The sequence below is a fragment of the Zea mays genome, chromosome 8 (assembly GCF_902167145.1).
Source record: "Zea mays cultivar B73 chromosome 8, Zm-B73-REFERENCE-NAM-5.0, whole genome shotgun sequence".
In the NCBI taxonomy this organism is placed as follows: domain Eukaryota; kingdom Viridiplantae; phylum Streptophyta; class Magnoliopsida; order Poales; family Poaceae; genus Zea; species Zea mays.
The window spans coordinates 158,725,891-158,739,432 of NC_050103.1; the positions used below are offsets into that span (position 1 = coordinate 158,725,891).

General features: G+C 45.3%; 1 protein-coding gene across 1 annotated transcript; it reads left to right on the plus strand.

Moving 5' to 3' along the window:
* Positions 1 to 884: 884 nt before the first annotated feature.
* LOC103636228 (B3 domain-containing protein LFL1) lies at positions 885 to 5,258 on the plus strand. The gene is made up of 7 exons (XM_008658583.3): positions 885 to 1,585; positions 3,015 to 3,056; positions 3,164 to 3,250; positions 3,454 to 3,554; positions 4,058 to 4,104; positions 4,398 to 4,474; positions 4,573 to 5,258. Exons 1-7 carry the CDS (start codon positions 1,139 to 1,141, stop codon positions 4,948 to 4,950), a joined length of 1,179 nt encoding a protein of 392 aa, XP_008656805.1. The 5' UTR covers positions 885 to 1,138; the 3' UTR covers positions 4,951 to 5,258.
* The last annotated feature ends 8,284 nt before the right edge of the window (positions 5,259 to 13,542 follow it).

Here is a 13,542-nt window from a genome sequence, read left to right on the forward strand (position 1 = left end):
ATTCGAGTTCTTTTTTATTTTTATTATTATTAGAATGTCGACTCCATCTCCATGAATCTGTACACAGCGTTGTCACTGACGAATCTAGAGGGTTTATCAGGGTCAGCGATTTGTGAATCCTTTAGAGCTAGTTTAGAAACCTTATTTTTTCGAGAGATTTTTATTTTTTAAAAAAATGAACTAATTTTTTAAATGAAAATCTCTTGAAAAAAATAAGGTTTCCAAACTACTTAGATCTAGTTTGGAAACTTTATTTTCTTATTTTAATTTTTTATAAGAAAATAGAAATCTCTTAAAAAAGGGTTTCCAAACTAACCTTTAAGGTGTATTTGTTTATCTTATAGATTATATAAGTTGGATTATTGTGGATGGATAGTAGGGTAAAATATTATTTTATAATCACAAATAAGTTAGTATTGGGTAGTTTATTTCAGCTTATCTGTGTTTCAAAGTGATATTTTACTCTTCTACTTTTACGCCATAATTCAACTTATATAATTTAGAAAGAAACAAACAGGGTCTTAGTAAAACACTGTTAAAATTTTAAAAATATTGTATCCTATAATGAAGCTGCTTCCAATGACTCTAATAATATTATTGTTAGCTAGATTGGCCACTGAACGTTGTATATGGCAGTTAAGTGCAGGTATTCTGAACCGATGCAGTGCTGGCAATGTTGCCAGTGCCGAAGACGACAGAATGCTGGACGTACTTCCTTGTACTTGCACCTCCACAAAGCACTGGCCGCGGTGTTTGAGTCCTTTCAAGACCCGGAAATGGAAGTCCCAAGTTAGCAAGCCGGAGTCGAGGAGCAGGAGAGGCAGAGCTGCTATTTTTGGCGAACCCCAACTTTTAAGCTTCACCGCAGCCTTTACCAGTGAATCGCCACAGAGCGCGCGGTGCCGGGGGCCGGGGCCGGGGCTCGGTGCGGCAGTGAAACCCAGCCATCCGTCCAATCGAACCACCACCAAGTCCCGAGCCCAAGCAGCCAGCAGTGGGCGGCGGGCGACCCCGGGAAACCAGGGCGCAGGCAGCATCCGGGGCTGGGGGCTGAGTTCAAAACAGAAACAGGCGGGCTATTTGTCTCGGCGCCCGCAGGGAATCCCGATGCGCGGAGGCTGAAAGCTGAAGCGCATGCATGCCAGCCCGCGCCTCCCACCCGGCGCTTGCCACCTCGCGCGCGCGCGGTTGGCCGCGCCTGCGCGCCCTCGGCATCGCCCCCGACGGGGGGCGTTGGCGTTGCCTCCCCCACTTTGCACCCATTTCAGAGCCCGCCCGACACTTGTCACCGCGCGCCCCCGCCTCCGCGTCTCCGCCCGCCCGCCCCCATCCGGCTATAAAAGCCTCGCCCTCTCCAACCCTAGCCGCCGCTGCCGCTGCCGCCGCCGCCGCTACCTCCTCCCTTCCTTCCTTCTCCGCTCGTCGTCGTTCTACCGGCATGGCCGGCATTACCAAGCGCCGCACCTCCCCGGCCTCCACCTCCTCTTCGTCCGGCGACGTCTTGCCGCAGCGGGTCACCCGGAAGCGTCGGTCCGCCCGCCGCGGGCCCCGGAGCACCGCCCGTAGGCCGTCGGCGCCTCCACCTGTGAGTGCCTCGGAATTCACGGTCTCCTGCTGTTGCGGTTTATGTGCACCGTGTCCGTGCGCGAGGGCGAGGCGATGGTGGGCCGTCGTGGCGCGTAGGTGCGGTGGGCTGGAGGCCCAGGGGAAGGGCACTGGCCATCCCCCGCGTCCGTTGTCGCCGGATTTTTTAAATTTTCGTGCGGGATCCGTACCATCGCTGTTTGATCAGTGGATCGTTGTTTACAAGCAATCGCTTGCAGGTTTAGTCTGGATTCCACGATCAATTTGCGCGATTTGGTGTACCGGTGTGTGTTTGATCACCATGGTATATCCGTATGTGTGTCATCCATTGGACACGTAAGCTGTAGATGATGGCATTAAATGTAGAGGATGAGGAAAGTGGGTCGCGGAGGGGCATAGTTTTGGTTGCTCATTTGCTGATTTCGTAGTGATGATATGGCATCTCAGCCGATTTTGCAGTTCGTCGATCGTGTGCATCATAAATGGCACAATGTTACAAGTTGTCACCATGACACCATGTATATGGCCTTGTAGTGAAACATTATTAAAAAAAAGAGTGTATGTAACATTATTGGTTGGAGTTGTCAGTGTACATGTGTGCATTTTCATGGGTGTGCTGCAGCCCATAACTGGTAGGAATAGGCTGTACAAGCGTGAATTATTGATCACGGCACTGAAACTAACTTGCCGGGAAATCCAAGTGACCGAACCATACTACCTGTAACATACAAGTAACTGATATGCTATATGCCATGGGCCAGTATTATGCTGGGCTGCACTTGGCCTGGCCACCATCTGGTACTGATGAGTGATGAGGGCTCATAGAGCTTAGTGTTTCTTGGCTCTCAGTGGCCATGGAACCTTTCGTCTCAGCAAAATGCAGTAGGTCTACTGATACAACCTGCTACTTCTCCATGTTTGATATAAACAAATTTGATAGTGTGAGGTCTCTTTCATAAAGAAGATTGGAGTTTTCTGCTGCGTTATTGGAAGGATCAGAAGATGTGGGAGCCATGTGCAAATTAGCAGAAATTATGCTTTTGGCAGTTCCATTTCTTTTACTGCTGATGGGTGACACAAATATCAGTGTATTTTGGCATGAACAGTAGTACAAAGCAGTAGAGTGATTGTCTGCTTTGCAATCATGTGGGCAAGTTAATAATCTGATTATATGTGTTAGAAGGTAACTTAGTGAAATTGGTTGCACATACAGATAGAGCATCGCACATAGATTCCTTCCATTGTGAAACTATTGGTTTTTGCCCTTTCAGACTAGTCCGTATTTTTTTTAACGCAATGTTCACAAACTTATATATATATATATATATATATATATATATATATATATATATATATATATATATATATATATATATATATATATATATGCCATATGCTTGGTCTCTGAATGCATTTATCTTCTGATGCAGATGAATGAACTGGACTTGAATACAGCTGCTCTTGATCCGGATGTAAGGTTATGCAGAAAACTAGAGTAATTATTCCTTTTTAGAAAACAAAGAGTTATCTGAATACAGTCCGTTCTTCTGGGTTAAGAGATTCTGCAATGTTTGTGTAGCATTATGCTACAGGATTGAGAGTTCTTCTTCAGAAGGAGCTCCGAAATAGCGATGTAAGCCAGCTTGGGAGAATTGTTCTCCCAAAGGTCAGTTACCAATGCAGTTCAAATTTTCTTTTCAAAAGTTCCTCTCCAAAACAATCGATACTTGTTAATGTTGAATGGATTGGCTGGTTGCTGGTGGTGTTGTGTTGTGTGTTTCTCGTTTTGTATTTCTCCTTTGTTAATACAAAGACCGGCAGTTATCCTGCCAGATTCTCTTCAAAATTAATGTGGGATGGATTCTGCAGAAGGAGGCGGAGTCTTACCTCCCTATTCTGATGGCAAAGGATGGAAAGAGTTTATGCATGCATGACTTGCTAAATTCACAACTGTGGACCTTCAAGTATAGGTGTGAGCTTGTGAATTATTTGGCTTTAATGCTTGTTACATTGAGCACACTGAATCCTTATATTTGATGAACTTACTTAGGAAGAATACAATGTTATGATGCCAAGCAGCTTAAAGAACAACCTGTGGATATTAGATTAATTAGAAAATCAACACACATTAGTCCTTTTCATGCTTTATTCTTAATGTTATCTTAGCTTGAATTAAATGCTATCAAAATTGAGTAAGATATCCAGCAGATGCAGACTGCAGATAAGACTGTGGCTTTCTCTGATATTGTGCCCTGAGTAACAAGTAACAGTTAACTAGATCAGAGGAGAAATCATTAGAACTACATCCAATTCATATGAATCCTTTTGGATAAGTTACCAATTATGAGTAGCAGAGTATTATTTCAATGTGGTTCTTCATGTGAATAAGAAGACAATTAAATTATTCTGCACTATTTTTTGGTAAGGTCTTGTTTATCTGCTAGAGTGACAGATTCCATAATGTCTAATGCAGATATTGGTTCAACAACAAAAGCAGGATGTATGTGCTTGAAAATACCGGTGAGTAATTCTCACTCCCGTAAGGCGTGTTTCGATTTGAAATTGACAAACCGAAACAAGTTTTCAGCTAAGCTAATAAAACTATATTCATGTCTTTAGTGTGCAAAGGCCGTACTGTTATATCCATGCTTCGAAGTGCTTTTAATATGATGCTGGTTTTGCAGCATTATTGCCAATATCCTAAAAGAAATGAAATACCAAAACCTTCTTACCAGAACACACCTTACATCAACTGACGAAGGGGGCTGAGTATTTTAGGCCAGTTCTCTTATGTTTTCTGCACCTCATCTCAGGAGATTATGTAAAAGCTCATGACCTTCAGCAAGGAGACTTCATCGTGATCTACAAGGACGACGAGAACAACCGCTTTGTACTCACTCACCTTTACTTATCATCATTTAACAAAGCTGCACAGTTTTGTCGTGCTGCCAGTAGGTGCTTATTACCGCGTGCTGCATTTTGATGAAGGTCATAGGAGCAAAGAAGGCAGGAGATGAGCAGACCGCCACTGTACCTCAAGTCCATGAACACATGCACATCTCTGCCGCACTGCCAGCTCCACAAGCGTTCCATGACTATGCAGGCCCCGTCGCAGCAGAAGCTGGTATGCTCGCGATCGTGCCACAGGGTGACGAGATATTCGACGGCATACTGAACTCCCTGCCGGAGATACCAGTGGCGAACGTGAGGTACTCCGACTTCTTCGACCCGTTCGGTGACTCCATGGACATGGCGAATCCGCTGAGCTCCTCCAATAACCCCTCGGTCAACCTGGCTACGCATTTCCATGACGAGAGGATCGGGAGCTGCTCGTTTCCCTACCCAAAATCCGGGCCTCAGATGTGAGATCCGGGCAGAAAAACTGCCGCGGTCAAAACCATCATCCCCTGCGTGGAACTCAGAGATCCCCTGGTTGACGCCATTGCTGTACATCCAAATAAATGGCGTCCTCATTTTGTATGTTTAGTAGTATATGATTGGGTACGCGTGTTGTTTATGTGTAAAAGGGTAACTCTGCAAAACTGAACTGAGCGTTACATCAGATGCAACGCTGTGACGACTGACGAGGAGGCAGGCTCTGGTGTTTCCTGTCCTGCACCCTGTGAATGTGTGTGCAGGTACATAAACGAAAGACATCCTGTGCATTAGCATTACCTAGTTGGTATGGGAGTAAAAAACTTCCACGTGGTTGGGCACGCTCGTCTTTATCTGGGCGAGATAATGCCGATGCCGACTCGGTTTCAGCAACTCATCTCCACGACCACGACACCTCTGGGACTGCTATTAATTCTTCTGCTTTATAAATAATACTCCGATGGAATACTATATAGTGTTTTATACGACCATATATACGATCTATTGTCATAATCTACCCCTCTTAAATTTCTCCGGAACAGTATTCAACGGGGTTCTCATATATAAAATGAGAAGAAATCTCTTTTCCTATATACTCTCTTTGTTCTTTTTTACTTGTTGTGGTTTAGTTCAAAAATAAACTAGCGAGCGATAAATATTCGAAAACGATAGTATAAAAGAAGAAATCTCTCGTGTGTCTATATATACATAGAGAGAGAGAGAGGAGTATGCTCTTCTATACTTTAATTATGTCATTTCTTTATAATATTAAAACTATTTAAGCCATAGTAATATGTATCATGGTAGTCCGCTCTAGGATAAGACGACACGTAATGGCAACCACAACGTCGCCACAGTATCGTGACAGAAGAAGGAAAGGTCATCAACAGGAGTCCTTCGGTCGATAAAAACCCCATAGGACAAGGGGCTACGCAACAAGACCCAACCCCCACTAGTTTTGCCCAACCACTCAGGCTTATGTAACGAGCCCTCCTCTCGCCTTGGCAAATAAAAGGAAGGGGATGGTCACGATCTAAGACACAGACAACAACTCACACCAATAGCCTACAGACTTGTAATCATGTAGAGCACTTTTCTCCTCGCTCTCGCACTATAGACTTTGGGACTCCTCCCTCTCCGACAGTTTGTAACCCCCTATTACAGATTTAGTCCAGAGTAACACAAGTTACTTAATTGGACGCAGGGACTTGCACACCTAGATGTGAAAAGCAATTGAATTACTAGTCGGTGAGTTCGAAATATTGACAGTTGGCGCGCTAAATAGGAGATATTTGTGCGTCATGACTTTCATTTTTTACCACACTGTTATGGATGGCTAAGCATGTCGTCAACTAGGTCCCATGCACTAGCGTGTGTATTGGAACATCGACTTTATTGTCACTACTGAAGGAGCGCTGACACGGGTCGCGCCATGCGTGTCACCCTCCATCAGCATTGTCATCGAGGCGCTCTAGGGGCTACGACTCCATGGTCGATGACTCGCATGGGAAATGTCCTCGCGTTGTCCTTGAACAACATATGTGATTGCTTGAGGCCTCACCGCGGGGCCCAGAAGTCATGCGCACATTAGCTTCCTACGAACATCGAGTTTGTAGGTATGACGAGGTAGGTCCTGGAGTTGTTTTATGACCTCCTCGCCGATGAGTCACTGGAGTCCTTCGATGAGCACTCAAGCAATGGGAGCAACAACATTGTCCCTAGTCGTGGTGAGACGAGCGAGGGGGCGCACCCGCTCTTTGAATGAGCAATGGCTCAGCACATGAAGATCCTTGTGAAACAATGTGGGAATAGCTTGAGCCAGCATATGCTAATCGTGAAGGCTCACACGGTCACACCCGTGCGACATGATCTACACACCGGTAAAAGGGCAAATACAACGCCGGAACAGGGATACCCAGGGACACCCACAAAAAGTGCAGTGTTCTAAACGCGCACTCCTTTTACCAATCCCCTCCAATCCATATGGATTGAAAATAATCGAACAAACCCTAAGGGATCGGGGTCCTCGACCATCCTTACGATGAGACCAAGGTCTGGAATGGGACTTCAGCGACTTGGCACAGGGAGCAGCTCTATGGCGTACCGGGCTGAAGTTCCAAATAGCTATGCAATGCACTTCGGTGACCTAGCACACCGATCTAGTTTGGTGGTGCACCAGACCTTGGGTCCAACGACTCTCTACGACGTCAACGGTCATCTCAATGACTAGCTGACATCGTGACATATGGTCGATCCGGTGGTGCACCGGACTCGGTCGGTGCCCCACAGAGAGGGAAGGATGGTGCAGATCCTGTTGATGGTGGGCGTCTGTCGGAGGTCCGGTGACGCACCCTATCGGTCCAACGCACTAGCCGAGAGTAGAATTATGCCAGTTCTCTCAATGAATCTTTGGGGATATAAATATCCCCTCCTATCAGTCTAGTTGAGCACCCAAGTCATTCAAGAGCAACACATTCATTCCTAAGCATTAGAGCAACACTCCGGAGAGATCCAAGCATCCAGATTTGCAAGAATTGCCTAGGGAGAGCCATGCTACAAGTTGTGTGATTGTGTTGTTGGTTCTTTGGTGTTGTTGTTGTACTCTTGTGTGTGTTCTTTCTTCCTCTTGATTCCATTGGAGTTCTAACTCCCATTCATTGTGTATGTGAGAGCACCTAGAGGGGCATGAACAGGTCATCGTGCAAAAATACAACTCCAAACACAAACTTAGTCTAAAATTAGGAGTTAGCGCGAAAGTTAAACTAAGTTCAATAGAGAAGAAGAGAGAAAGTTCTCTTCACTTGATTGCTCTTTCAAGATACGAAATTGACTAAGAGCAATATTATAAGTGAATTTGGAGAACTAAGGAAGAGGAGGAAAAATCACAAACAAATAAGCACGCAAGACACGATGATTTTTCTTATGGGTCGGCTAAGCCTAAAATGCTTGCCTACTCCATGTTGTGGTGTCCCAACTAACAAGGGTTGCACTCAACCCCTCTCTTGTGATCCAAATACCAAACTTGAGTGACACTATCTTCCTTATATCACTTATAACCCTCTCGCAAGGAATCTCCACAAATTGGAGTCTCTTGCAGCCGTACACAAGATTAGAGTTACAACCTAGCACAAGAGAGGGGAGAGAGTACAACACAAGAGCCAAAACTAGCCACACAACATAAGAACAAGATCAAGCACCATGGGGTCGGAATGAAGTATAGATCTCGGTATGCTTGGGTACTGAAGGAGTGCACCATGGGGTCCTTTTTATAGCCCAAGGATGCTCCATAGTCGTTGCTCCTTCAACCTAAAAGCAGCAATAATCTGTTGTGTATGGGAGCACCAGATCGACCTGGTGCGCCACCGGACCGGGTATAGGGAGTGGCCTCTAGGATCCTGATTGGATCCTTCCAAACCCGGGGCACTGGACTCAAACCCCATGGTTTCACCCTTTTACACAAAGTTGCACTTTATAACCTCCATTTTAGCTCTTTTGGACTTAGTACCTTCAAATTGCCTTCAAGTGAACCCGTGCTCATACTCATATCAAACTAGTTAGTCCATGTTGGTGTGTTGGACACTTAAACGCCAAAATAGGTAGAAATGGCTATCTAGCACATTTCTCTTTCAGTCTCCCCCTTTTTGGTGATTTATGCCAACGCACCTAAAGCAACTCAAATATGCCTAACTTAGTATGTTGCTCGTCTTAAGATCTCTATGAGTTATAATAAACCTTGAATCATGGTGAAAATAGAGGAGCCCTCTAGACACTCCTTTGATTAGCTTGAAACGTGTTGGCTAACAAAGGAGATGTTGCCTTGCAGCATCTAAAGTAATAAGCAATTTCATAAGTAAACATGTCACATCTTTTCTGTTTGCGGAAAAGGATGATGTTTTTTCCTGGGAAATTAATCATGAAGATATAATTTGGAGACATACCAAAGATAACGGAATCCAAGCTTCTGTTTGGTAAGTATTCGTAAACCATCAGCTTCTCATCTCCATCGATGCACCATCCAATAAGTCGAACGAGGTTTCTGCGCTGCAGCTTTGCATTCAGAGCAACTTCGTTTCTGAATTCCTGCGCGCCTTGTCCTGAACCTTGGCCGAGCCTTTTGATTGCGACTTCTACGTTGTGTCCCAGCATACCCTACGTTGTTTTGTTTTGCCATTGTTGTACTGAATAAGCAACACCATAATTTTCATGATTCTACAATTTATTTAGAAGATGTGTGTATTTTTTTATTACTGACCTTGTAAACCTTCCCAAAGCCACCTTGCTCGAGCATGGAAGCTCTACATTTTCATCACCGAGCGTTTGACAGACTCAAGTATCCTAGGACCGCTTTCCTCAAATTATCCTTGTTCTGACGTTTGGCTGACAAGAAGAGCCACTCCAATTGTTATTGATAAACCTTATGCTAGCAATACAAAAAACTGATCCTGGATAGTTCTTTATGGTGAATATATTGGCTCCCTCTAATTGTACCTCTAAACTTGCATATCCAAACAAGGTACATGCCGGTGGCCGTAGTGCAAGCACAGACGCCATCACTGGGACTGAGATCTTTGCCACACGCCCCATCTTATTCCTTGTAGCTATAGAAATGTATTTATTAGTAATTTATTAGTAGTAGCTGATAAGATGATGAGTTTTGCATCAGAATCTTGACTGCTTCAGTTTTTGCTTACCTGTTTCAGAGTTTGCCAACCCAAGATAGAGATCCTGCCCATTTTCTATGTACCAGACATCAACGATGTTATCTTTCCACATGACGCAGCCGTTGTCGTTACCCTCACCTAGATTTCGACGACAATCTTTGGGGCTGATCTCGAGGTGCTTCAGGTGGCCTGTCTTCTCGTCACCTAAAATGCGTGTCCTGGTGAGTGCAAGCGAAACCAATCCAACAGGAAGGAGGAAGGGTGATGCTAGCTACCAGAGACCATCGCGCCCACAGGAGGCCCACGAACAGCCTCACCGCGCCATCCCCTTCCTTGCCCTCTGCCACTCGCTCGCCAGTGGCCTCGGAGACAAGCACCCGCATGGGGCCCGATAGCCTGCTAGCCCGAACAGGGACAGTTGACGCCGGCTAGCTGCTGGCCATGGCCAGCCCGCGACATGTCCCCCACGCACCGCCACCTCGCAGGCGGCGTCTTCGCCACCTGCTCCATCAGTGCATCCCCCATTGGTTGGTGTCCTAGATGAGGCGTGCGAGGCTGGTCTGCCCCACGCACTACGCCTCGTACACCTCCACGTCGAGCTGCTCGGCCGAGATCGATGCCAGAGATGCCTCCTCCGTGCCATCAAGGACAAAGGGGATTCCCAGAAGGGGGATTTGTTGAGCGATCTCAGGGAAGGAGGGCAGGGGCAGTTAAGAGGGAAAGGGCGAGAAAGGAAGGTCACACAGTTGGTGCCTTGGCGGCGTGGGGTGATGTTGGGCCAGCGTCGTGGTGAGAAAGCAAGGTCACACAATTAGCAGCGTGGAGGTGAGGTTGGGTGCGTCGGCGTGGTAACGGGGCCAGGGGCGGAACCACGGTCCACAACCTATAATAGAGTCTTATAGAGTAAGAGATATATTTATAATCTTCTGCTGGTTTGTTGTTGCAACAGTTAATATGCAATAGGCTTTTCATGGGTTTCTGTCATGAAAACAGAAAGAGCCCTCAAGTTCATCATTCTCCAAAGATATATATTTCTCAAGTTCATCATTGGATATATATTTTCATCCTATATGGTGTGTTGGTTGCTAGAGCCTAGCTGCTCTAGGCCTGTTGTCATGTTGTTTCATAGGTGGGCCTGAGCATTTGGTGTAATCGGTCGTGCAGAGTTTTCGTTTTGACAAAATGTTAACCGATCGAATTAACTGTTAAAAAACTCAATCAACCAAAATCGATTTGGTTAAATAGGCTAAACACAATACCTACTATACTCATGCAAGGATGTCTCTAGCAGCTTATTTATCACATCCCTTATTTCAAACTCAGTTTGTAGACTAGCGTAATCTACAACGTAAATCCTTTATTTTACGCGAACGACTACGTACAACCTAATGCAGCAACACATTTGCATAAAAAAGAACTTCCAACAGGAAATGCATCAGATATCAAAATAAAAGAAAAAGGCGATAAATAATCGTGTTTGGCTGGGTGCACAAGTTCTAAGTTGCAGGAGGTATTAGGTATCTGGATTGTTGCACTAGGCCTAATGTGGTCGCTAATCACTACATAGGTGCTCTACTCTTGACCAGCCCCATATAAAAGAAGATGGTGTCGGGTGGTAGGGTTTTGGTCCCTGTTTCTCACCAGCCTTCCCTCTTCCCCTTGAGCTTCTCCTTGTGCAGTATTGATCTTGCCGCTTCACCTTCCATATATATATGCCTCCTAACCCAACGAGCGGCCCGACCATGGAGATGAGCTAGGACCATCGGTGGGCGTGAGGTCGTCCAAATCTATTCTTAGGTTGTGTTTGTTTCCTTTTAGATTATATAAGGTTAGATTATAGTGTAAGAGTAGGAAGGTAAATACCACTTTAAAAATATAAATAAGCTGAAATAAATTAGTATTGGATAGCTTAATTTAGCTTATTTGTGATCTCAAAGTGATATTTTACTCTCCTACTTTTTTTATCATAATTTAACTTATATAATGTAGACCCTTAGGCCGCATAATACTGTTTAACAATGTTTGCTAAAATAGAGGATGAGACAGGGACAGAGTTATAGCGCTTCATTAGGAGCCGGAGGCATATCACTGGTCGGTTGTGGTCGCCACATAGTGGCAACAAAATGATGAGAAAAACTTTAACCGTGTCCAGCGAGCCCGCTGGCACCGAATTTTTTGTATTTTAACCCTACTTTGGAAAAATATTTACGTTTGGATCCCCAGAAATTTTATTTGCAAGTTTGGACCTGATGCTCGGTGCCATAGCCTGTGGCGCCGAGGTAACACAGCTCGGCGCCACAGCCTGTGGCGCCGAGGTGTGACGTGGCCATGGCTGCCGGCGCTGACATGGCTGCGGGCATGGCACCTAGCTCGGCGCCACAGATCTTGGCGCCGAGCTAGGACTTAACCGCGCGTGCGGTTCCTTCTCCGCGCGTCTGTTCTCTGTTGCGCGTGCGTTTCCTTCTCCACCGCTTGCCCAGACCGCCGCCGCTCCACCGCCGCGCGCGTCCGCCGCCGCTGCCCCGCGCGCGCAGCCCGCCGCGCCGCGCGCGCCCGTCACCGTCGCCGTCCGAGCTCCTCCGCGCTGCCGTCCGAGCTCCTCCGTCCCCGCGCGCCGCCCAAGCTCCACCGCGCCCGCCCCGCTCCGGCACCGGCCAGCGCGGCTGCCCCGCCAGCTTCGTCAGTAGGTAATTTTTTTTATTTTTGTTAGTTTCTTAGTTACTAAATTGTTAGCATATTGTTAGCTATTGTTAGTGTTTAGTAATTAGTTAGCTATCCACTTGTTTAGTGTTTAGTAAATAGTTAGATATTTTCTTGTTAGTGTTTAGTAAAATAGTTAGCTAGTTTCTTGCTTAGCATATTGTTAGTGTTTAGTAAATTCTTAGTGATTATATAGTTAGCATTTTGTTTAGCGCATTGATATTACATGTTTTCTGTGTTGGCAACCATCGTGTTGTCGTTTATTTGCAGGTTCTATAAACATCACTTTACAAGGGAGGTGCTGCCAAATTTTTTATTGACAATAGTTTTTTTGTACGTAGGTGTTGTTTCGACTTGACCTTCTCCATCGTTTGCTGGACTCGTACGAGATCTCAGGTATAATTTGTTTTCGTACATTATTCATATATTATGTAATTTCGTTTGATGTGGTCATTTAATATTTACTATATAGTTATTAGTTAATAAGTAGTTACTATTTATTTATTATTTAGTAAGTTTTTAGGCTTAAGTACGTAGCCATTATTAAGTTAGTAATCCATTTTTGCAATAGATGGACACCTTAGTGACACTATACCATGGAGGAAGCGTGGGGATAGATGCGTATGGGAGTGTTACTTTTGATGGTATGAAGATCGTGATCATGTTGTTCGATGAAAGACCATCTTTTGACAAGATTTTCGCTCGAGCTTGTGAGGAGATTAGTTGCGACATAAACGACCCTAGAATATCAATTTAGGGTTTGTTGTCCCATATTACATATGGAACAGTTGTCCGACGGTTGATCTCCATTGCCTCAGAAGATGATTGGGTGAGATATGTAAGAATCGTGAAGACCATACTTCTACCATGTTTGGATGTGGTTGTTCAGCCGTTATCTGTTACTCATCGTGATGCTCCAGTCGGGTTGACTCCACAAATTCCCAATGCATCTCGTATTGAAGCTCCTTTGGTAGAGCTTCCGGAAGAAGTGGTTGTTGTGCCCGATGCTCAATCGGGGTCGCACGAGTATGGGATTTCTCGTCCTCTTCCTGCCGTTTGTGGGGCTTCTAATCCGGTGGTACCCCCCAAGAGATCCCATTGACCCAGGATCCAGTTCAGGATCATCCTAGTGTCTTTGACACGTTGTTCATATCCATCGTTATTTCGTTTCATTAGACTTTTTAATGTGGTATTTCTTGCTTCCATCCGATGCAGGATCTCC